Below are 25,130 nucleotides of genomic sequence, written 5' to 3' on the forward strand. Positions count from 1 at the left end.
AAGTGCGAGTAGATGGAGGCTTAGAGTTGTCTCTTTGTGTTCAAAGACAAAAAAAGGGGTATGGGATGAGAGAAAAGTTTAGGATTTTGTTTTTCTTTTAACTTAAAAAATGACATTGTGTTGGGCATTTTCTCAAAAAATAGCTGGGTCCCAATTGAATTTTACCAACTGGCGCTAATTTTTGAAGGAGGCGGCTCTACCAATCACTCTAGCCACTAAATCCATCGATTTTTGGTTTGAACCAATTTTCAAAATATTGGTTAAAGACTTAGATCAAGTGGTAAATTAGGAGATAAGTCTCAAAGTAGTCCCTGAAGTTGCACTCGAGCTTTAAAGTGGTCCTTGAAGTTAATAATTCCTCAAATTCGTCTCCAAAATTGCACTTCGGGACTCATAGTAGTCCCTAAAGTAATTTACGTCCATCCTTGCCACCGAAAAACTGAACTGGACTGAAAATACGTCGTTTTGTATTTATAAAAAAAACTAATCCCCAATACGACGTCATTTTATATTTATAAAAAAAACTAATCCCCAGTTATCTTCACCAATTCTCTTTTTCACACTATTCTTCTTCTTCTTCTTCTTCAACTTCATAAGTAGCAACAACAACAATATCATCAGAACCGGCAAAAATCATAGAAAACAAACAATTACAAAAGATCACACACAAAAAATCAGCAACAATAAAAAAATATCAATTAACCTAAATAGCAAGCATCAATCAACCTAAATAATAACAATCACAAAAATAGCAATAATCACAGGATCCAAAATAACAAAAAATCAACCATGGCAACTATATTAAAACACAATCAGCAGCATCAATAATCACCCAAAATATTAACAATAATGATTAAATAACTAAAAAAATTAAAAAAAACTCACCTTGGCTGCAGAGAATAGAAGAAGGATGCATAGGGAGACAAAGAGGAGAACAGAGAGCAGACGGCGACAAGTAGAGAGGGAGGGGCTGTCAGCTGGGGCAGTGGAGAGCTCCTAGAGGTGGCCGTGAGAGACATTCTGTTTGTGGTCTGGAGCGCCTACTGCTGTTGTGGAGTTGTTGGTGGGCGTTGGAATCGCCGACGAGTGCAGTGTGCTCGAGAGCGATGGCGGTACGGTGGCGACAGAAGGGTGGGGGCGGTTGACGGAGCACTTGAAAACAGTAAAAAAGTGCGAAATTTGGATGGCGAGGTCGGAGAGCACTTCGATCTTGTGGTGGTGAGAGGAAGCAGATTGGGGAGTATGAAAGACTAGGTTGGGGAAGGGCGACCAGCGCGACACCGAGATAGAAGCCGGTGACAAAGAGAGTTGAGAAAAGCTTGCCTCTGCAGTTGTGATTGAGAGAAGGGGAAGGAAAAGGGTAGGTTGGGGATGGGGAAGGGTTGGGGAAGGGAATTAGCGTGTTTTTTTTTTTTTCTTCAATAAATACAAAACGATGTCGTTTTCAATATTTCAATGAGCGGAAAGTTCCTTAATTAGGGACTAATATGAGTTTTGGAGTACAAGTTTGAGGATAAAATTGAATAATTATTAACTTTAAGAATCACTTTAAGACTTAAATACAACTTTAAAGACTACTTTGAGACTTAATTCGGTAAATTAAATACCGCAAGGCCTATACTAATAACATACATGTATGCCTTGTTAGAAGGTATATGATATCGGTCCAAATCCTAGCTGTGTCTATGAGGTAGGAAGGGAAAGAAAGATAGATGTGTGTGATAGGATGTTGAAGAAAAAAAGTAGTAAATTAAATTGTCTTTTAAACAAGTTTTGCCAAGTTCAAATCTCCAATTAAGATTGACATGAAGTAGTGTAATGATAAAAAAATTGCAAAAAAAGTTATTAATTTATATGTGGTAAGTTAACTGATTTTATTTTTAGTGGTTAATTAGTTTAATATATATAATTTAATTTAATTTTAATAAATTATCAATGTAAAATAATTTTATACGTATTTAATAACATAACATTATGTCAACAAAAATAATTATATAAAATATTTTATATGTTTAGTGCACTAAAAATAAACTTATATATAACTTAAGTTGAATCTTTAAACTTCTAATTTTATGAATCGTTACTAATTCGATTTTCATAATCTTAATAAAAACTTTATAACTCGTCGTTAATTGTTAATCTCTGTTGGCAAATCCATAATTGGTGGTATATTGCTTTACAACTAGTAGAGACATTCTTGACTAAAAAAGAAAGAGAAAAAGAAAAAAAGAAAAAAAGAGAAAACTTTACAAGATACTAATGTCCGCCTCCCGTGAATACCATACCAGATACTAAAAATCTAACATTATCTCCTAGTTCTACATTGAGGTAAAGCAATCTGTGACTGCAACCTTTTTAAGCCTTTTAGCATTAAATTTGTTCATAATATGAGCAAAGGAAACCGATCCCTCCCCATAAAAATGCTACTGGAAACATCAAACATGTGAATGCGAAGATGTAAAAGCAAAGAACCTTAATTATGGTTTTAATTAACTGTAGACTATAGTGGCCTATTACTATACCGGTCTTGTCGCATCTCATACATAAACACAACGACACCACAAATGTTTCTTGCTCTTTCTTGCTTTTATCCTGCAACTTGCAAATCTCACACACACACCACACATGTTTTCTCATTAGTCATTTCTTGCCTTTTATTTTCATCGTTTTCTTCTCGTTCTAGCGCTATTAAAGTACAGCTACAATAATGAACATTATTGCTGGATCCACAAATATCTTCTTTACTTATATTAGAAATTTTATATTAGTTACTCTGTAGTCTATATCCATGACTCGGAATTTGAAGGGTAAGAACAAAAGCTTTAAAATATACTTATTGATGCTGCAAAATATATACTGAATAATGTTTCGTAATAAAGTATAATTAAAAAAGAAAAACGTGGATAATCATTGGTGACTTGTTTGTTTAGCGGACAACTCGTGAAGGGATAAAGAATACCATAAATTGTATAACTACTTAACCAACAAAATCACTAAACTTATTCACGGCCAACAAGAATTTAGGACTCGGCACTTTATTAGGTGACACTTATGCTATCATTTTAATGTTGAGTTATGTTATATATCTAAATTATTTTGGCAATTAAATCTAATTAAGTTGGTCTAAGCCTAATAAAAATCGCTCCAATTACGTGAACGTTTTCACGTTTTTTTCCTCCTCTTCCTTTTAATTTTCTTTTTCTTTTTCGCGTTTTTCCTCTTTCTTTATGTGTTTTTATTCTTGTTCATAGAGTAAAACTAGAAAAATAATGAGGATGTAAAATAAGAAGAAGACAATAAACAAGAAAAGAAGAAGTGATAATGATGAAGAGGAAGAAGGAGGAGGAGTTATTTTGAGTTTGATGCATTCTGGATTTGAATTTTGGTGCAATCTAGTCTTAACTTGTTTTAAACTAAGTTTGTTTGTGTGTCGTCGTCATTAAAAAAGTTCGGTGCATTCTGAATTTAAACTGTTATACATATAAAAAGAAGACAATAATAATAACAATAACAATAACGATGATGATAATAATCATGATGGAGGAGGAGAAGGAAAAGGAGGATGAGGAGGAGATAGTGGTGGTGGTGGTGGTGTGGTAGTGACGACAACAATAACAAAGGAGAAAGATGAAAAAAAAAAGAGGAGGAGAAGGAAGAGAAGAAGATGATGATAATGAAAAAGAAGGAGGATGAAGACAGGGACGGATCAATAGCAAAGAAGAGGGGGCACTTGCCCCCACAGTCTTTTTAATTTTCTTTTAAAAAAATATAGTTATATATAATATGTCACCACTTCAAATTTTAAATGACCCCACTATAAATAAATTAAACTTAATTAGCTAAAATTTCAAATTCACTTTTTTATTTTTCTATCATTTTGATTATTATTTAACCTAGACAAATTTAATTCTTGTGTCGTCACTCTTTTCTTCCCTTAAACCCTCTTTTTATTTTTATATTTTTAATTTTTTTTCTATTTCTTGTCTAATGGTCATCTTCTCTTCATTAAAAAATATATTTTAAATTTTTTATGTTTTTTATATAATTCTCCATGACCCTATGTATCTTTCAATTTCATTGTTTCTCTTTTTAATATTTTCAGTTGCAATTTTTAATTCAAACAATTGTAGTTTAGGTATTAATCTAATATTTTATTTTCTTCGTGACTTTATATATTTTATTTTATTTTTGATTTATTCATTTTTATTACTTATTTTTTATTTTTTGTTCTATTATATGTACCTATGTTGCGTATAAAATTTTAAAATAAATTGATTAATTTATTAATTTAGAATATATTTTTTATTTTTAAAAATAGTAATAGAAAAATTTTACTAATTTAGAATATATTTTTTATTTTTAGAAATAGTAATAGAAAAATATTTTAATTACAATACATAATTAAACAGATGTATAAAATCTTTCATCTAACATTATATCAAAATTAAATTAAAAAATATATAACAAATTTAATTATTTTAAAAATAAAAAAAGAAAAAATTGTGAATTATGTTTCTGTTATTTTATATAAACATACTTTTCGTATACATATTTAATCTTTTAGTATTTATATATAATTCTAGTTTCAAATTATAAATATTAGTATATCATTAGGCGCTAATGTACCCAGTTAGTTCAGTCTTTTATTATTAAATGTGTATAAAAAATTAGTTAGGATAATAAGGTATTTATAATTTAATTAAAATATTTTAAGTTCAAGTTTTAGAAATAAAAAATAAGTTTAAATTTTAGAAATAAAAAATATTTTTTTATAAATTATATATAATGAATAGTATTTTAAGAATGAAAGTGTTCACTAACTCTTTAATTTTTATATCTCTATATAATTAATAATATTTAACAAAATTTATTTTAGTATATATATTTTTGCCCCCACTCTTAAAATTTTCTGGGTCTGTCACTGGATGAAGAGGAGTTTTGAGTTATCATTTAGTAATTTCAGTGCATTTTGGATTTAATTTTGGTGCATTATGAATTTAATTTCGGTGTATTCTCATCTAAATTTGTTTTGAACTAAGTTTGTTTGTGTGTCGTCATTTTCGAACTGTTATACATATAAGAAGAAGATGACAATAATGACAATAACAATAACGATAACGATGATGATAATAATGATGATGGAGGAGGAGGAGGAGGAGGAGGAGGAGGAGGAGATCGAAGAAATTCAAATGAAAAAAGAAAGAGAATGAAGAGATAGAGGTGGTGGCGTAGTGGCGCGTGGATGTCAATTAGGTTATACCAACTTGGTTGGATTTTATTAGGTAATTAATTTGGTTGTAGAACATTAATCTTTAATCTTTTACTATTTCATTTTTAGAATACAACAATAAGTAATAACTAAAGATGACAACACTACCCGAATCTATGAGTACCTACTTCACTCCTATTCGTTTGGAGCGGATAATTATCCACCCTAATGCGAGGGCGGAATCTTGTGTGGAACGTAAGGTTGGAAGTAATAAGTCGAGATGAGTCGAGCTAAAATAAATTCAAGCTCGACTCACAAAAATTGATGTTGGCTCACGACTCGACTCATTAACAATCGAGCTTATTTCTTAAGTTCAAGTTCAACTTACTGAAAGCTCACAAGTTAGCTCGACGGCTCAAATATTAAGAACATAATCTATAATTTTAAATCAATAAATTATAATTTATATATTTTAAAAAATATTTAAAAAGATGAATTTTATATATTGTCTATGTATTAATAAATTGTAAATTTTTTATTTATGTCCTACATCAAAATTATATATAAAAAATAAGTATAAAATTTTAAATAATTAAGATCATTAATATATATAATTATATATTACTTATACTTTTAACACACATGAGTTCAGTTTATTGAGCTATTAAAGAATCGAGTAATCGAGTTTGAGCTGGTTTGACTTACTTCCTGCTCTAATGGGATGGAGTTAGGTTTAGGTAATACCCGGCCTGGTATTAGGGGTGAAAACAGGTCAGGTCAAGCCAGGCTTTACTCTTAACAGGCCAGGCCTATAATAGAGTATATTGGCCTTAGCCTGACCTGTAGCATGGTATAGGCTTTTTAATGAGTACTGAGCCTGACCTGTTATTAAATCTGACCTGGTATGAAGCCTGTCAATAGGCCGGTTTTTTTAATAATAATTAAATTTAAGATATAATTTAATTTTTAAAATTATAAAATATAAAATAATAAATTTATGAATAACATTGATACAAAATACACATATATAATTAAAGAGACAAATAGCTGAGTGGATAAAGGATTTCAAAAGCCTAGGCCTGGTCTTTTAAAGAATATAGACTTTTTTAATAGCTTGAGCCTGGGCCTATTTCCTATCAGGTCAGGCCAGGCCAGGCCAAACACAGGCCAGGCTGCAGGCCCCTGATAGGCTGCCTAGCTTATTTCCACCCCTACCTGGTATATATATAATTTTAATATATAATATATATAAAATAATTAGTAAAATAATTAATAATATTGTATCACATTTAAAATTTTTACTTTAATTATGTTATGTATGTTAGAATGGTTATATAAATTTTGAAATTAAATTTTGTTTATTAAATTTCAATAATTATAGGGACGAGGAGAAATGAAACAGATATACGAGTTAAGATTTAAGATTTTACTACTCGCGAGTAAAAATAAGGCAAATTCCATGCGAATTATATAGGGTGGGACGGGTCACGGATTGGATAGAATTGAGTAGAGTAAAAATCCGCCCATACTTATCCTATTACTATCCCTAGTAATAACAATAATTTATATTCCTGAATTCTTTTTAATTAGCGGTAAATTAAAAGTTATATAATTAAATAAAGAAAGCTAGGGTATATTAATCATAGCCATTAGTATATTAGGTTGCATTTATTTATAGAGACAGGATACTGAGATAAAGATATAGAGATATAAAATATGTTTAACAGATGAGACATAAACAGAGATATTGTATCCAGAGACACTAAATTAGTGTATTTTATGTCCATTGTGACAGAAAGGATACAGATACACTAAATTATTTGAAGATCATGAGTGAAGAAGAATTTGGGAGAAATATTCTTTGTTATATCACCTTTGATGTATCAATCCTTAAGTTGAGCAATGCATGCTGCATTATCTTCAAGCAGAACAGTTGGAGCTATCTTCTGATCAATTAGTCCACATGATAACAGAATATATTGGATTAGACTCCTGAGCCAAAAACACTCACGACTTACTTCATGTATCGCTAGTATTTCAGTATGATTAGAGGATGTTGCTGCAATCGTCTATTTTGTGAACCTCCATGATATAGTTGTACTACCATGTGTGAACAGGTATCTTGTTTGAGAACTCCCTTTATGTGGATCAGACAAGTATCCTGTATCTGCATACCCAACTAGTTGTGACTTGGATCCATAGGAATAAAACAATCTCATATCAACCGTTCTATGAAGATATCGAAAGATTTGTTTGATTTCATTTCAATGTCTTCTGGTTGGAGAGGACTTATACCTTGCTAGTAAATTCATAGCAAATGATATATCGGGTACTATATTGTTAACAAAATACATTAGCGCTCCAATGACACTAAGATATAGTACTTCAAGACCAAGGATATCTTCATTTTCTTCTTTAGGACGGAATTGATCATTTTTCACATCCAAAAACCTTACGATCATTTGGGTACTTAATGGATGTGACTTATCCATATAAAATTTCTTCAAGATCTTTTCTGTGTATGTTGTTTGATGAATAAAGATCCTATTTTTTGTATGCTCGATCTGCAGGTCGAGACAAAATTTAGTATTTCCAAAATCTTTCATCTCAAACTCTTCTTTTAGAGCTTTTATAATTGTTGGAATCTCTTCAATAGTTCCAATGATATTTAAATTATCAACGTACACAGCAATTATAATGAATCCAGATGCATATTTTTTATGAAAACACATAGACAGATATCATCATTCTTGAATCCGTTTTTGGCCAGATACTCAGTAGGACGATTATACTACATTCGTCCAAATTGCTTTAAACCATATAAAGATCTTTACAATTTAACTAAGTATAATCCCTGTGAATATTCATTGGACGATATAGATATCTTTAAACCTTCAAGAATTTTCATATAGATATCACGATCTAATGATTCGTATAAGTAGACTGTTACCACATCCATTAAATGCATATATAGTTTATGGTATACAGATAAACTGACCAAATAACGCAACGTTATTGCATCCACTACAGGAAAATATATTTTTTCATAATCTATATCAGGCCTTTGAGAAAAACCTTGTGCCACAAGTCGAGCTTTGTAGCGTACAACTTCATTTTACTCATTTCGTTTTCTCATAAGTACCCATCTGTATCCAACAGGTTTTACATCTTCTGGTGTACGGACTTCACGTTTTGCAAGTGAGTCTAACTCAGTCTTCATAGCTTCTTCCCTTTTTGGCCAATAATTTCTTTGTCGACATTCTTCAGCTGTTCTTGGCTCAAGATCCTTAGTTTCATGCATGATATTTAATGCCACATTATATGAAAATATTTCATTGACAATTGTCTTATTTCGATCCCATTTTTCTCTTGTAAAGACATGATTTATCGGAATCTCGTCATTTTCACAATTTTCAAGTACCTAAACGTCTTCTGACGTCAAAATTATATCAGAATTTTGGACAACTGCAGGTGTCTTTACTATATCTTTTTCAACAGTAATAGTATTTACCTCTTTTCTTTTTCGAGGATTTTTGTCTTTGGAATCGACAGGTCTACCACGCTTCTGGCGTGAATTTTTTTCAGTGGCCACTTGTCCAACTGGGACATCTATTTGAATTGGGGCATTTTCAACTGGTATATATGATTTGGTTATCCTCTTTATATAAAAAAATGCATTAGGCAATTTATTTGCTATTCTTTGCAAATGTATGATCTTTTGAACTTCTAGTTCACATTGCCCTGATTGAAAATCTAAATGCATCAAGGATTATGCATTCCAATTAAGTTCCTTCTCACGAAACTTATTCTTTTTTCCTAATGTTGAAAATTTTAATGCATCAAAATGACAGTATGCAAATCGAGCTTTAAACACATCTCTAATTTGTATCTCAAGATACCTTACTATAGAGGGAGAATCATATCCAACATATATCCCCATTTGTTTTGGAGTTCCAAGTTAGTGCAAGAAGGTGGTGTAATGGGAACATACATTGCATACCCGAATATTCTTAAATGGAAAATATTTGGCTGCTAGCTAAAAGCTAATTGCATAGGAGAGAACTGATGGTAACTTGTTGGCCTCAAGCGAATAAATGTTGTGGCATATAAAATATCATGCCCCCAAATCGAAGTTGGGAGATTTGTTCTCGTAAGTAAAGGTTTAGCAATTAATTAGAGGCATTTAATAAGTAATTCTGCTAACCATTTTGTGTGTGAACATAAGCTACTGGATGTTAACGCTTATTCCATTAGCTATACAGTAAGTATCAAAGGCTTGGAAAATAAATTCACCAGCATTATCAAGACGAACTGCTTTAATTAGATTTTCTGGAAATTGTACTTTTAATCGAATAATTTGAGCAAGTAATCTCGCAAACGCTAGGTTGCGAGAAGACAATAAGCACACATTTGACCATTTTGAAGATGCGTCTATTATGATCATAAAATATCTAAAAAATTTACATAGCGGATGAATAGGTCCACATATATTGCCTTAAATCCTTTCTAGAAATTCAGGGGACTCAAATCCAATCTTTACTGGTGATGGCCTTAAAATTAGTTTTCTTTAAAAACATGCAGCATAACTAAATTCATTAGATTTAAGAATCTTCTTTCTTCTGGTTCTTTAGTGAATATCCATGGGAGTTTTCAATAATTGTCCACATCATGGTTGTTCCCAAATGACTCAATCAATCATGGCAAATTATGAATTCATTTGGACTAGTAAACTTCTTATTTGCAATGGCATGTCATTCAATTGCACTAATTTTAGTATAATATAATCCAGATGAAAGTGAGGATAATTTTTCTAATATAACATTTTTATTTGAATCATGAGTGTGATATACAAGTACTCATGATTTTTCTCATTCATTATTTCAATATGATATCCATTTCGGCGAATATCTTTAAAACTCAATAAGTTCCTTAGAAACTTAGTAGACAATAGTGCATTATTTATTATGAATTTTGTTCATCGAAAAATAAAATTATAGCTCTTCCAAAACTTTCTATCACATTGTCTGAGCCAATAATAGTATTAACATATTATTCTTTTGGCACAAGATGAGTAAATATATATTACTTTTGAGAATAGTGTGTGAACTTGCACTATCCACAAGACAAACATCTTTACTATATGTCTTTGCCATTTTCTTCAAAGACAAATAATAATAAAATGAGTAAAAATATTTGCACAGTAAAATTATTTTCTTAATTAAACATATTTTTCTAAAAAGTATAATATATACTAAAAATTTTATTATTATTTTAGAACTTAGCACATTTAGTAATTTTAAAATTCATAAACATAAATATTTTATCAAACATTATTCATATACATCACACTTGAAATTCAAATGTATAGAAAATAAAACTTAACAAGAAGTTTCTTACATTATTTATTTACATGAATACTTAAAAATTTCATATATTAAACTATTACATCATTGATCAAATGACCAATATTTCCTTCAGGATCCTCAAAGAAATCAGATACTTCATAATGAGTGGTGTAATTTTCAGCATCATTTGAAACAAAATTCATCTCATTTCCTTTGTCGTCTTTTTTCAAAGATGCTTGATAAAAATCGACTAGGTGCCTTGAGGTACGACAGGTACGCGACCAATGGCCCTTTCCACCACAATGGAAATATTTTTCCTCTGTTAATTTATTTTGCCCATTGTTTCTTTCTTTGTCTCACTTCTGGTGAGATCCTTTCTTATGAACATAATTTTTCTTTCTTCTATAGTTTTTCTTGTTGCCAAAACCTTGCCATTTACCTCTTCTGCGGTTATGATTTGCCGCATTTGCTTCAAAAAATGGGGCAGTGCCAGCTGGACATATTTCATGATTTTTTAAAAGCAACTCATTGTTGCATTCAACAACAAGAAGGTAAGAAATTAACTTAGAATATTTTTTAAATTTTTTCCTCGATAGTGCTGTTGAAGAAGCACATTCGAGACATGGAAGATTGAAAAAAAAATTTTTAACATATCATTATCAATTATCTTTTTCTCATATAATTTCATTTTTTCATTTATGGATTTAAAATCCTGTAGACGTAAGTATGTCCATTCATATCGGACTTGAGGAAGCATCACCGTCTTTTGATTATTATACATTTCTTTAAGGTCTTTCCACATATCTACATGATTTTTTAATGTGAGATATTCATTTTTTAATCATTCGTCAAGATGACAACGAAGGAAGATCATGGTTTTGATTTTATCCTTCTAAAATGCATTATTTTCAACGTTAATGGTGTCTGCAAAATCTATTGAATCAAGATGAATTTCAGCATCTAATATCCATGATAAATAATTGTTTCTAGATATATCAAGAACATTAAATTCAAAATGAGAGAATTTTGACATAATAAAAATTTATTACCTGAGTCTTCCTAAAATTTGATCGGAGTCCCATGCTGATAAAATTTTGTAAATAAATAAATAAAGAAGATGTAATAAATATAAAATAAAAAAGTATAATTAGATAACAAAATTTACTACAATTACTATTTTAATATAATAGACATGATTAATATATTTACTAATATTATATATAAAGAATGAGAGAGAGAAATATTTAGAATAGTTGCAACATAAAAAAGAGAGAAAATTATTTTATTGCTTGTGTATTGCTTTAAGCGTGTCTTCTCCTGTTTATACATATAACAACCCTTCATTTTCAAATTTCATTTATTTGAATTTGTCTTGAAAAGTGATTCTTTTATATTAAAAAAGTTAACTGCTCAAGTCATAAATAGTCATCCATATTTTTATCACAACATAAAAAATAATTAAAACTTATCTGCTTAAGAAAAGTACCATTTTTTGTTTTAATTTTTTCAATTTATGATATTAAATGAAATTTCTTACCTTATACCTATATACTTTTTTTTAATAAAAATAAATCTAGAAAGAGACGACACTATTTTGAAGTCAAAGAATTGAAATATGCAATCGGCTACTTATCCTTTAGCGGAAGAAAGAACAGGATCATGTGCTGTGTAGGTAGCAGCAGCGGCAATCTGTTTTTTCCAAACTGTGTAGCACCTTTTCAAAAAGAAAATTTGTTGAGTTTGTTTTACTCAAAAGTGGGCGGTTAAAAATAATATGATGGGCATGAAAAAGCAAAAAGATGAAGCGGCTAAAAACGTTTCCTCTTCCTTCAGCTGACATAACAAATCTGTAACCGTTCGCATCCATGTACTTTCCCCCCTCACACGAAATATCTCAACACATAAAATCAAAATCTCGTGGCTGATCTTCTTCCTTTTCCTCTCTCACAGATTCACAAAACCCTAATTGCTGTGTGGACTTGAGACAGTTGCAGAGAAAGTGCCAAGTAACTGTAGCAGTAGTGTTCATAGCGTGAGCTTCTTTGGAAGTGGAAGTAGAAGAAAAAGAAGAAGAAGATGAAGGGATTGTTCAAGTCCAAGCCGCGCACACCCGTCGACGTCGTGCGGCAGACGCGGGAGCTTCTTCTCTTCGTCGATCAAAGCGCCGCCGACACGCGCGAAAGCAAGCGCGAAGAGAAGGTGCTCCTCTCTTTGTATCTTCGTTGCATTTCCAGTTATTTATTTATTTCCTTTTATTTCTTTTTGTGGTGATTTTATTTATTTATTTATTTATTTATTTTGGGCTTGGTTTTGAGTTCTTGTTGATGCGGATTTCATTTCAGCAATGTGCTGGAACCTTATAGAACCGATCTTTGTATCACGAAGATTTCTTTCCCGTTTTGGTAGTTCGTTAATGTTATTGAGCTACGAGCGTTGAACTATTGTAACTTGATATGACTTGGTTTTAATCTCACTTGTTTCTATTTGAGTTATTGCTATTCTCTATTTTGCAGTTGATTTAGAGCAAGTATAGTTGATTGCTGCAGCTGGCTGTTGTTGTTTAATTTTGAATTTATTATTGATTGATGCTTGCCATTGCATTTTCTTCCGGCTGTCCTGCTGGGACGTGTTTAATATAGTGTTGGTTTCTTAGTTTGGTTTTGCTAAGTCTTAAATGTAAATATCATTTATTTTGCTTGTGTGATGCATCAAACAACAGATGTCCGAGCTGTATAAAAATATCAGGGAGCTAAAGTCGATCCTGTATGGAAATAGCGAATCTGAGCCAGTCTCAGAGGCCTGTGCACAGTTGACCCAGGAGTTCTTCAGGGAGAACACATTGCGACTCCTCATTAAATGCCTTCCCAAATTGAATTTGGAGGTAATAAGGAAATTCAAGAGACATCCAGATATGTGTAGCATTGTTAATATGCTAATTAATTTACTTGTCTGTTGCTGTTATTATTTACTTGTACACTTTATATAGGATTTGAATGTTCATTAAATTTATAGCATTCTTTGCATCATCTGGGTAGTGACTAGTGAGTAATGCAGACTAACTAGCATATTAACCAAACTGCAGACATGAATCTTTGTCTTAATGCTATACTTTGTTTACTGTTTGCTAACGTCACTGTGGGATTTTCCAGTCTAGAAAGGATGTCACTCAAGTTGTTGCAAATTTACAAAGGCAACAAGTTCATTCTAAGTTGATTGCATCTGATTACCTAGAGACAAATATGGATCTTATGGATATTTTGATTCTTGGGTAAGTATTCATTTTATGAATATCCTGGTTTCCTGATTTTTTTTTTTTTTTCTAGTAAGCTCTCTAGTCTGTTTGGTTGACTCTTATACTTGAACAAGTCAATGGAAAAAATTTTAAATTTATTTCAAAGCATCAGGAGAAAATTTAATGTTTATGTGTGAATTATTCATGGCAATCCCAATTCCTGATCATCAGGTTTTGTAAATCTTGGTTGGGAATTGGTTATCAATTATCTTTGTTCATGTTTTGTTATGTCATGTGATTTCGTTTGTTTCTTATCATGATTGTCATCATGAACTTGCGATCTGATTTTAATATGCCACTAAGTGCTATTTTGCTTTTTTTAGGTACGAAAACTCAGACATGGCTTTACACTATGGTGCAATGCTGAGAGAGTGCATAAGACACCAGATTGTTGCAAAGTAAGGAAAAAGAATCAGATTTCAATTTCTTTTATGTGTGATTTCAAGCTCTAGGCTATTCATAATGACAGCTTGAAACACAATTATTTTGGTCAGGGTTATATTCTTTATTAGAATAGTATTGCATCTAGTCATATACAATCATGTTTGGTTCCTATATTGCATATACTTGCATCTTTTGGAGATTTATGCAAAATGCTCTACAGGAACTCATACAGAGAATTGTGCTCTAGAATTAGAAAAGAAAGAGAGGGTCTAACTATGATATTTGTTCCACCGTAGTTCTTGTGATGCTCTAACTCTTCACGGTTTCATATCAGATATGTTCTGAACTCTCCTCACATGAAGAAGTTTTTTGACTACATTCAACTCCCAAATTTCGACATTGCTGCAGATGCTGCAGCAACTTTTAAGGTGGATTACATCTGAAAGAACTAATGGTCACTATTTCATCATTGTGTGGTGCACAAACTTCTGCAATACATCTTACATTATACTGTGTTATCTTGTTTCAGGAACTCTTGACAAGACATAAATCTACTGTAGCAGAATTCCTTTCTAAAAATTATGAATGGGTAGGTTGGTCATCGACCTAAGTTTAAACCTCCTCAAGATATTATAATATTTAAAAAATCCATGTACAAATAAGGGAGAACATAATCATTTTCAACTATCACTCACTACTTTTTTCTGCTTTTAGTTTTTTGCAGAATATAATTCTAAGCTGTTGGAATCTTCCAATTACATTACAAGGCGCCAAGCTGTCAAGGTGCGATATAAGTTCGGGCTTTATCTCAATTGTAACTTTAAAGTGTTGAGTGAACAACGCAAGCATGCAGTCATCTTGGCTTCAGCTACTATTCGTGTTGAAACTTTAACTTCAATTAGTGTTCATTAAACCAACAAATGTTTTGAAAAATAAAATGGCCAACAAGTTTCTTCCTAGTACAATGGCTTCCTGTTTTTGGCTTTTGGAATTTGGGTCATTGGCTAGTTGGTCTTTGCACTCTTTGTTATCATCCATATGTAATATGTCAATGCACTGTTCTCACCATTTTTATTATGTTACTTATGTTTCATTGATGCATACATAATGGTTGAATTGATTACTTTCACTTTCACAGTTGTTGGGAGATATGTTACTTGATCGTTCAAATTCAGTGGTGATGACACGATATGTGAGCTCAAGAGACAACTTGAGGATTTTGATGAATCTTCTAAGAGTATGGTCCTTTACCAAAAACTTGATGAGATGTCGTGGTACTTAACTTCTTGCTTATGTGTTGCCCACCCTGTATCTCTTATGCATGTGGTGTATTAATTTCCTTTATTATGTTGCTTTTAGTCAGTGTTGAATGTTGATGTATCTTTCTGTCAAAATATGTCACCTTTAAGTCTTTAACTTCACTGCTACTCTCCCTGATTTTTCTAATCACCAGGAATCAGGATTTGTATACTAAAGACAAATGTCCAAATTAAGTTTTGTCCTGAACGATCACTATGTTTAATTCAGAAAAGGAATTCAAGGATCTAGTCATATAGATGTATGTTTAAAGTAGTTCTAACTAGCTATTGGCTTATTGCTTATTTTCCTATCCGCAGGAGACAAGCAAGAGCATACAGATAGAAGCATTTCATGTTTTCAAGGTACTATAATTTTGATATTTGGAAATGGTTATTCTTTTTCCGCTGCCATCATTGATATATGCTTGTCATAACAGCTATTTGCTGCTAACCAAAACAAACCAGCTGATATCATCAGCATACTTGTCGCAAACAAAAGCAAAATTCTGAGACTATTGGAGGACTTCAAACTTGAAAAAGGTAAGAAACATGCCATTTCTTAAGAATTTGTAGTTTCTTCAATGGTATGAATAGTTGTGTTTCTCCCATAATCTCATATTTATTGGCATCGTGCAGAGGATGAACAGTTCGAGGCTGACAAAGCTCAGGTTATGAGGGAAATTGCTGCTCTAGAACTGAAGGAACAGCGCGCTTGAGACAAGTGGCAATTGTGTGTTGTAATAGTTGTGTTAGTCTTCACTTCTTCAAGATGAGAATATCATTTAGTAACTACAGCTTTTTCGATGCTTCCGTTATGTAATTTTACCACGTTCCTTGTATCATAGTAAACAAATAAATTGCCGAAGTGTTAGCTGCATATGGTTTATGTTTTTTCCAATGTATTATTATTAATTAGCAAACAACTCATCCTAGCTACCCTGTAAATGGTAAACTGTACCAGGCTTGTTACTTGTTAGTGTTCAACCAAGTTTAAGTAGGGTGTATTACAGTTGAATTAGATGGTGTGTTCCCACACGAGAGCCATGCAAAAATAATCACCTAGTGGAGTCAATTCACCAATGGTCGGCGTCCATGGCATGTTGACTACGATTGGGAATTTGGAATCAATTCTGAGTCAAGACACGCTGGCGTTCTGTTAGAAGCTTGTTTGAGTTGCGTCCACATTTTTTCTACACACTTGTTAAAGTTAGAATCAACAATGGATATGAGTTCATTTTTCAGTCGGCACTCAATAATAGACTAAAGTGGTTCTTATGCCCATCTTCCCAAAAGCCAAAAAGTCCAATCAAAGATAGACAATGTGCCTCTTATTTCCTTTTGGAGGGTTGTTTCCTTCATTTTATTTTATATGATGATGTTCTTAATAGGTTCTTTCATTTGTGGCTTAGGGAAGCTTCATTAGGGCGAAAGAAGACAAGATGCGGTGTCCAAATGGACCAATCCTAACCGTATCTCTGTCTGAAGGATATGCTGGTATATTCCGTTAACTCGTCAGCAAATAGCAGAATTATTGAAAAAAGGTAACTCATTACTCCGCTAGGCATAAATGATTTGTAAGGATTTGAATATTTTCAAGTAAGTATATGCTTATGAGATGAGAATTTCATTTTTTTCGATATATAGCGAGAAAAGATGATTATGATAAATTCTAGTTAAAAAAATCAGTAAGTTTTATTACATGCAAGTCCCCCCCATTGGTGCATATTTAAGTTTTAGTTAATTAAATGAAATTTTATAATAGCACTTTACTAAATAAAAATTTTTCTAAAATTTTTTATCTGATTTGGAAATAAATTTATGCATAAGAGATACTTCAGAATTCATATACTTGTGATTTTGTGAATAAATCTCTACAAACCTGAACCCCGAAAAAACAACAAAACCTTATTAAAAATCTTACTATTAAATTTATGAATAGGATTTAGATTGAGAGTGTGCATTGCACTGAGCGTGTGTAGTAGAGAGAGCTTCCATCATTCTTGTTTCCATTACCAATTTACCATCAACGAGGCAATGGCTGACACTGGTACCTCTCTCTGAGCACACTTGAGAACGCGTTTGTGAATTTTTATACTCACTTGTTTGCTTTGTATGGATTCAGCTGCAGATTCCCTCTCCGACTTCCTCGCATCTGCCGTCGACGCTGCTCGCAAAGCCGGCGAGGTTATTTTCGTAACTTCACCTCCTCCTCCTCTCTCTCCTGTTTATTTCGTTGCTTACTTCTATTGATCGTGAATGGTTGTTTCTAGATTATTCGGAAAGGATTCTATCAGACCAAACACGTCGAGCACAAAGGACAGGTATTTCTCTCATTCTCTTCAATTTCTTCCAACATTTATGTCAAATTCATCGCAATGTGATATTGTGAAGCTTCGTGATCCGGAAGTACGAGGCTAAATGTAAAAACTGTCTTACTCTAGTTCAATCTTTCATATGCCAGCTTATGATTTAAGTTTAATAATTCCATGAAAGAATATTATTTTCTGAGAAATTAATAATCAAGGCAGCACACCACATGTTTGTTGCATTGGAGAAAAATTGAGTGACAAGTTTTTTGGAGAAACTTTGTGTATGTAATAATGGGGACACTTATTGCGGCATGTAACTGATAAAACCATCAAAGGAATTTTTTTACATTTTTTATTGTGATGGATGATGCACAGGTTGATTTGGTCACAGAAACTGATAAAGCATGTGAAGATCTCATATTCAATCATCTTAAGAACCTTTACCCCACTCATAAGGTTCATTGGTTCTGCTCTCCGGCTAACATTTCCTCTTTATTACATATAATTCAAGTGGTGCATCTATACTCTCTATTCTGTTAAGGTGATTTTAATCTGTGTTCCAATTGATTAGTTCATAGGGGAGGAAACCACAGCTGCATGTGGCACTACCGAACTTACAGATGAACCCACATGGATAGTTGATCCTTTGGATGGAACTACGAACTTTGTTCATGGGTAATTATCCGTTCTGAATCTTTTGGGTTCATATATATACTTGCGCTTCTGTATTGATTCGTGATAATTCTGTTATCTTTAGGTTTCCTTTTGTTTGTGTCTCCATTGGTCTTACAATTGGAAAAGTTCCTACTGTAGGTGTTGTTTACAATCCAATTATTGATGAGGTGAGAAATTTTCCTTCCTTCAGAGTTTGTTTATAAGTAGATGACCATGATGTGTTCAAAGTTTTCGCTTGAGGTTAGAAAAATATGCAAAATTATTCACTGTTAGAACATAACTCTGCTTGTACTGGTTTTCATTTTTGGTTCTGGTATACTGGCCAAATTGTTACAAATAAAGCAAGATTAATGTCATAGGAAATTGGAGTCAAATGATATGTCTTGTGCATTTATCAATAGCTTTTTCAGTGAGCTGGATGTGTCTGAACTGACTTGCTGGATTATTATTATTCCATATCTTGTTACTAGTTTTCCTCTATAACTTAATGTAAAATGAAATTTGTAATTCTTATATGTAGCTTTTCACTGGAGTCCATGGGAAAGGTGCCTTTTTGAATGGGAAGCCCATAAAAGGTGTGTTCTCTACATTTCATATTTTTAATTGTTGTTCATTTAGATTTAATCACTAAGCTTATGCATTGATATTTTGCAGTATCAACACAAACTGATCTAATAAGCTCTCTTCTTGCAACTGAGGTATGTCAAGTCTGTTTGCATGGACTATATGAAATCTATTCCTTTTGTTAATTTCATTTGCATCAATATAATGGATTCCCCTCTTGCTCTCTCTCCTTATTGGACACACTTGTGCCAATGACATTTACTGAACCGAGAAATATTGTTTGCTGCAAAAATTCAATATGGAGAATATGCATAAAGGGAAAAAAGGCCTTTCAGTTAACCAGAGTAACTGAATTCGAACTACTAGAAGAGTATCGGAACTTGCTTTATTGGGTCTAATGCTCCATTTTACTTTTATATACCATTACTTTATGTTTTTATTAAATAGGGGATCCACATTGTTACTTGATAGTCGTTTTCCACAAATTATTCCAGACTAACTTTCCACATGTAGTTATAGTATTTTCATCCACGGTAACTGGTATGTTTTTCTTGTTGAGATGGTACTGTGTGTCATCTTACATCATGGTCATCACTGCTGAAGCTGAACCCAGTTAAATTGTAATACTCACTATGTGTTTTATTTCCCAAAGTATGATTAATATGCATATATTGACCTAACTCCAATGTTTTTTGTTGGATATCATTTTATCTCTAATACAGTTGGTGAAGAACCCTGTCTAAAAAATCTCTCAACAAAATTTGTGGCTGATAATCAATTTTTTTATGCTTTATATACATGTAACTTCCCCGTTTTGGATATATAAATTTTATGTGCTCCTCAAAACTTAGATGTTTTAAATTGATTTTAGACCATGTTGGGCAGGCAAATTAGATTAGAGTGTCATGTATTGGTTGCTATTTGCCGATTGCCATTCAAATATTCATAACCTTTGTAATCTTATGTGTGTTAAGTGAAACCTTAAAGCTAAAAAACAAAATCCGAACATTTCGTTATATTTTGCAAAGCACTCTTATTAAGATTAACTTAGTTGTCATGATGCTAACTTGACATAGGATGACACAAATAGCATTTCACATTCTTATGTAGACATCTCTGAAGTTCACTCATAATTGTTTTCCTCTCAAATCAAGACGAATTTGAAATTAATCAAGCTTTTCATCCTGAATGAGTGAGCAGGCTGGAACAAAACGTGACAAAGTAACATTAGACGCCTCAACCAATAGGATTAATAGCTTGCTTTCCAAGGTAAGACCAGCACTTGCCATGTAGTCTATACTCCAGGACTAAATGACTGCCATAACAACACATTTTCTGTGTCAGGTGAGATCTCTTCGAATGAGTGGCTCATGTGCTCTGAATCTTTGTGGAATTGCATGTGGAAGGCTGGATGTATTCTATGAAACTGGCTTTGGTGGTCCTTGGTATGAGTTTCTCCTGCATGAATTTCAGGCACTCTGCTTTTCACTGTTGTGATTCTCATGGCCTCTATTTTTTTTTTTTATGTCTTCCCCTTTTCTAGGGATGTGGCAGGTGGTGCTGTCATTGTTACAGAAGCTGGAGGTGTTGTATTTGATCCGTAAGTGACTTTGCTTAGATATCCTTATTCTTAACGAATGGAAAATCTACCAAGTTCTAGATGGTCTAAGAACCGTTAGGTACATTGTCCATTTCACGTTTTACATGTTTATTCATCTTCCGACAATGTTGTTAGTTAGACATGAAATGTGGCAATCTTTATGCAGTGGCAGGAGTCATTATCATTCTAGAAAACTAATAACTAAAAAGTTGCATAGATACTTTGGAAAGATTTTATGCTTGTGGTTGAATCTAATGGTTCGTTTGCTTCAGTTCTGGTGCAGAATTTGACGTAACAGCTCAGCGGGTAGCAGCTTCAAACCCTTCCTTGAAGGATGCATTTGTTGAAGCACTGCGCCAAACAGAGTGAGACATTTACCATTTAGCCAAAGGACGAGGAGAAAATGCCATCCATCCGTATAAATAAATCCTTGTTCCTTGTTTAGTTCATCACTTTTTGCAAAAATAATTCTTAGTGGGGATGACTCAATTTTCTAATTGCTTTTGTAGCTTCACCAAAATTATAATATACTATTATACTCTGCATCTTTAGAAATACAACTCCTCTGTCTCGTGTATTCAACCAATGAAAGTTTAGCACGTAAGACAAGCGCACCATTCGTATAAAAACAAAGACAAATGTCAGGAAAAATTGCTATGCATTGCCTTGAGATACATCGTAAGATACAATTATATGAATATACCTAAGTATATTGTAAGATACAATGATTTATAAATATACTAAAAACATTAATACCATCATCAGTACAGAACAGAGGGAATACTTTATTATTACATATGTGGACATTGTTATAGTCTCGTATCGGCTAGTGGCTGATACCGTATCAAGAACAAAAATTTGACAGAGATAGGAGAACAATTGCAAGCAGCAAGTCATTGATCTTAAAATGAGTTGGTGATACCTCTGTTTGTGGCTTTGGTTTTTCTTTATTTCAAGCTCTTGTGAAAAATATGAACTTGCATTAAATTATAGAAAGTGATTGGCATGGAACATATTCAAAGGCCGTGTGAACTGAGTGAAAAGAACAGGGCAAATAAAGGAACGAAGAACTAAACAACTATCGGATGCTCTTGTTAGGTGAAGCAAATCAGAAAAGTTAGAGACAGGATAAAAGCATCTATACCTTTCATCTGACCAATTCAAAAGATTCAAACAAGCTGGGTCAGGGTTCACCTACATGTGCCATATTAAGAGAAACCAAGAGTCTAAGCTTTGAACTGAGAACTCTTACTATTCTACAACTTTTCCTGAGGAAGAACATGATAAAAAATAGAAAAAGAAAAAGAAAACACTTGAAACTCAAAGGTAATCAGAAAAAAGTAAATAATAAATACAAATAGTAAGAAACCGATACAAAGTATCCTCTGGAATAGCATGGAGAAGAACCAAGCCCCAGGAACTCACTATTTCTATGAAAGAATAATCTCCAAAACCAAGCTCTAAGCAGCTTGGAGTACCCTAAAAATTACACTCTCAATATATGTGAGCAAATATACACACAGTAAGCTCCAACATCAAAACTCAAATGTATAGCCAGTTAACCACTAAAAGCCTACACATTCTGTGGCCTAACCCCATAGCCATTAGCACCATTTGCTCCATTATGTGACATCTTTCCCTCTGTTTTCTTCCTCTTCAAGACAACAATCCATGTGAAACACTCCAAAAGGAGAGCAAGTCCACCCAAACCTGCAATGATGCCAATGTATGCATGCTTCCAGTTATCATAGCGATCCTGAGCAGATTTCTCCAGTGCACTAAACCCTTTGAAGATGTTAACAATACTGATAACTATGGTGCCGTATCCGATCAGGTAGTGATAGATGTTCCAATAGGGTCTGTATTTGTGATCTTTGTTTGGCCTCAGAAGCAAAGCAAACAACTGCATCCAACAACAGATGTTTCTGTCAGTAAACATCATAATAGCAACATGACAAAATCTTAATCTAAACTCAATCAGGGGATCTCATTACCTGAAGGGTTCCAAAGCAGAAGAGGATGATGCCAAGTGTTCTGTGGGTATGATAAGTCACACCAGGTGTGTCACTGCCAAGTTTGAGACCAGTTCCCCAACCAGCAACACCAATAATGTATGCAGAGGTTTGGCATGTCACATGAAGGTAAAACCAAGCAGGGTCTGCAGATGGGAACACCTTCACATACCTTGCTATTATTGCACCAATAGGCATCAAGATCCCCCAGCTCAGTGCATTCAGCACTCCATGAACCTGCAAATATATTGAAAATTTTTAAGATCTTTGAATCAATCAAAGTTCTCATATCTAAATCTAAAGATAAAGTAAAGAGGCCCTTTATGGCCTATTTGATAACTATTTAGGACAGGAATACAACAAATACAGTAATCCCTAGGAGGCCAGAATTTGCCTAATTTTCCTATCCACCCTACACACTAAAACAAAAACCAAGAAAGATCCAAACTTTTCACATGGGTGAAAAGTAAAATTTTGTTTCCAATTTTAAAATTAAGACTGTGAAATGAAGGCACTTACATTTCTTCTTCTTCTAAGAGATCCACCACTGGATCCTGCTTGGCTGGATCCGGAAACAAGATCCAATTTTTCCTTGGAATCAAGATTAGCAGAATTCTGAGCATGTATCTGAGGAGTAGAACCAGACATAGCACCATCTTGCCAAAGATGGACTATTGATGTGGTCCCCTTAGGGAGAGTAACAGTAGCATAAATGGTAACCTCACTACCTTGATAAGTAGCAGACACACCAGTGGTTGCATAACTGATATTCCCTTGTGCCAACTGTGTGCTGGGGCTAGCAATTGGTGAAGTGTATGCTTTTGTGGTACCACCAGTTGTGGTAGCCACAATTGCTTGTGCTCCAGACATGGCTGATTGCAAGTCGTTATTTTTATTGATAGCCCAAGCTACCCAGTTACTTGATGAGGTGATCCCTGCGTGCCTGAATGCTATGTCAAGTTTTCCAGTGGATTGAACATAGCTCCAGTGAAGGTATGATGATAAATGTGGAAGATCACGACACGTGGCATACACCTTGTTGTTGTTAAAGGTTTGTCCTTTACATGTTGTCTGTGCTGAAGATCCAAACATCATGGAGCTCAGCACAGAGATTAACAACACAATCCTCAGCATCAAGTTTGTTCTACCCATGTTGGTAATGCTACAATCTTTGTTTCTTTCAAGTCTTGTTTATGTCTTTTTGAGTTTTGGGTTGTGGATTCCAACAAAGGGAATGGATCAAAGTGATGATCGTTGTGGCCAAGGAAATTAGAGAAGAGGGAGGTTATTATAAAGAGGTTGGTGGGTTTGGGTTGTTGAGTTGTTGATGTACAGCCAAGACTTAAAAAGTTAATAGTCTTAAAAATGGGGAAAAAAAATCTTTACCATTTAAAAAGTGGAAAATAATAATAACAATAATCTTAAAATAAACACCGAAAATTCTAGATGCTTAAAATCATGTTACCATATTAATATTCACTTAGATTCTATTTTATTTAGATTAATGGAAAAAAAGTAATATAAGATTAGATCATGATCTCACATGATTCAAATATTAAATTACATATTATTATTATACCAATAAAAATAATTAAATTTTACATTTGCAATTTGAAATGATTTAAATAAATACGTTATTAGTGTAACTTGTCATAGACTTGTTTGAATTTGGATACGTCCGAGTCAGAGAGGAAGCTTCCATGGCGTGTGTGTGTGTGTAAACACTTTGATTAGTTCTGCAAAGAAAACTGAAATTCCAAGTTGCTCAGTCATCAAGATTTTATTAGCTTTCTGAACCTACCATACCCATTTCAGTTTTCACACCTGCCTTTTTGTCCAACTTCACATTACACACGCATTTTATGCTTTTCAGTTTTGGAATTTGGAAATGCCAAAAAACACTGTAAACTGCACCTTTCATATTCACGGTTGTTGGTCGGTAATTCGTTCGCCAGTTTAAACCAAACAGTTGCCACTTGTTACCTGTCTAGCAAGTACTTCAGGATATTTTTTTATAATTTGATTAAATTCAGATCATTTAAGTTAATTTTTGAAAGATATAACAATAAATTAGGTTAGAATATATTATAATTAATTAATATTTATTAGAATTATTTAGCATATTTAAATATTTATTATAGGATATTACGTTTTTATTATTTCGATTCTTTTGACACTTATAAATAATATCCTTTTATATTGTATCATTCTACAACAACTTGAATACACAAATTCTTTTGCTATTATTTTCTTTTATTCTTTCTAATAAATTAAATTTTTTTTTGTCGTATCGACGATAAAAATTGATAAATCATCGTCTGACCAATTAAAAGATTAATTTAATTTACGATTATATTTTTAAAAAATCAATTTAAAATATTTGATCTTATTTTAATTATTAATTTTTTTATATATATGAATAAATTGAGTTTTAGAACTAGT

General features: G+C 32.8%; 3 protein-coding genes across 6 annotated transcripts; 2 read left to right on the plus strand and 1 right to left on the minus strand.

Annotated features, from left to right (window-relative positions):
- Positions 1-12,176: 12,176 nt before the first annotated feature.
- On the plus strand, positions 12,177-16,484 carry LOC107482926 (putative MO25-like protein At5g47540). Of its 4 annotated transcripts, none has more exons than XM_016103516.3 (12): positions 12,182-12,421; positions 12,505-12,753; positions 13,274-13,435; positions 13,704-13,822; positions 14,170-14,244; positions 14,565-14,658; positions 14,760-14,819; positions 14,945-15,013; positions 15,369-15,467; positions 15,847-15,891; positions 15,966-16,068; positions 16,165-16,484. In XM_016103516.3, exons 2-12 carry the CDS (start codon positions 12,631-12,633, stop codon positions 16,242-16,244), a joined length of 1,029 nt encoding a protein of 342 aa, XP_015959002.1. In that variant the 5' UTR covers positions 12,182-12,421; positions 12,505-12,630; the 3' UTR covers positions 16,245-16,484. The 4 variants fall into 4 exon arrangements, 3 of the variants coding, with proteins under 3 accessions (XP_015959002.1, XP_015959003.1, XP_015959001.1); XM_016103517.3 differs by having other exon boundaries at positions 12,182-12,403; XR_002373401.2 differs by having other exon boundaries at positions 12,177-12,753; positions 15,369-15,504.
- Positions 16,485-17,372: 888 nt separating this feature from the next.
- LOC107482925 (inositol-phosphate phosphatase) lies at positions 17,373-21,267 on the plus strand. The gene is made up of 12 exons (XM_052260907.1): positions 17,373-17,575; positions 17,651-17,712; positions 17,799-17,849; positions 18,213-18,293; positions 18,409-18,512; positions 18,595-18,679; positions 19,033-19,087; positions 19,167-19,210; positions 20,277-20,345; positions 20,421-20,521; positions 20,620-20,676; positions 20,949-21,267. The coding sequence occupies exons 1-12, from the start codon at positions 17,563-17,565 to the stop codon at positions 21,043-21,045; spliced, it is 819 nt and encodes a 272-aa protein (XP_052116867.1). The 5' UTR covers positions 17,373-17,562; the 3' UTR covers positions 21,046-21,267.
- A 736-nt stretch (positions 21,268-22,003) lies between these two features.
- On the minus strand, positions 22,004-24,015 carry LOC107482924 (cytochrome b561 and DOMON domain-containing protein At4g17280). Its single transcript, XM_016103512.3, has 3 exons — positions 23,208-24,015; positions 22,671-22,925; positions 22,004-22,579 (listed from the first exon to the last, which is right to left on the minus strand). Exons 1-3 carry the CDS (start codon positions 23,838-23,840, stop codon positions 22,250-22,252), a joined length of 1,218 nt encoding a protein of 405 aa, XP_015958998.1. The 5' UTR covers positions 23,841-24,015; the 3' UTR covers positions 22,004-22,249.
- Positions 24,016-25,130: the final 1,115 nt, after the last annotated feature.

The sequence above is a fragment of the Arachis duranensis genome, chromosome 4 (assembly GCF_000817695.3).
Source record: "Arachis duranensis cultivar V14167 chromosome 4, aradu.V14167.gnm2.J7QH, whole genome shotgun sequence".
In the NCBI taxonomy this organism is placed as follows: Eukaryota; Viridiplantae; Streptophyta; class Magnoliopsida; order Fabales; family Fabaceae; genus Arachis; species Arachis duranensis.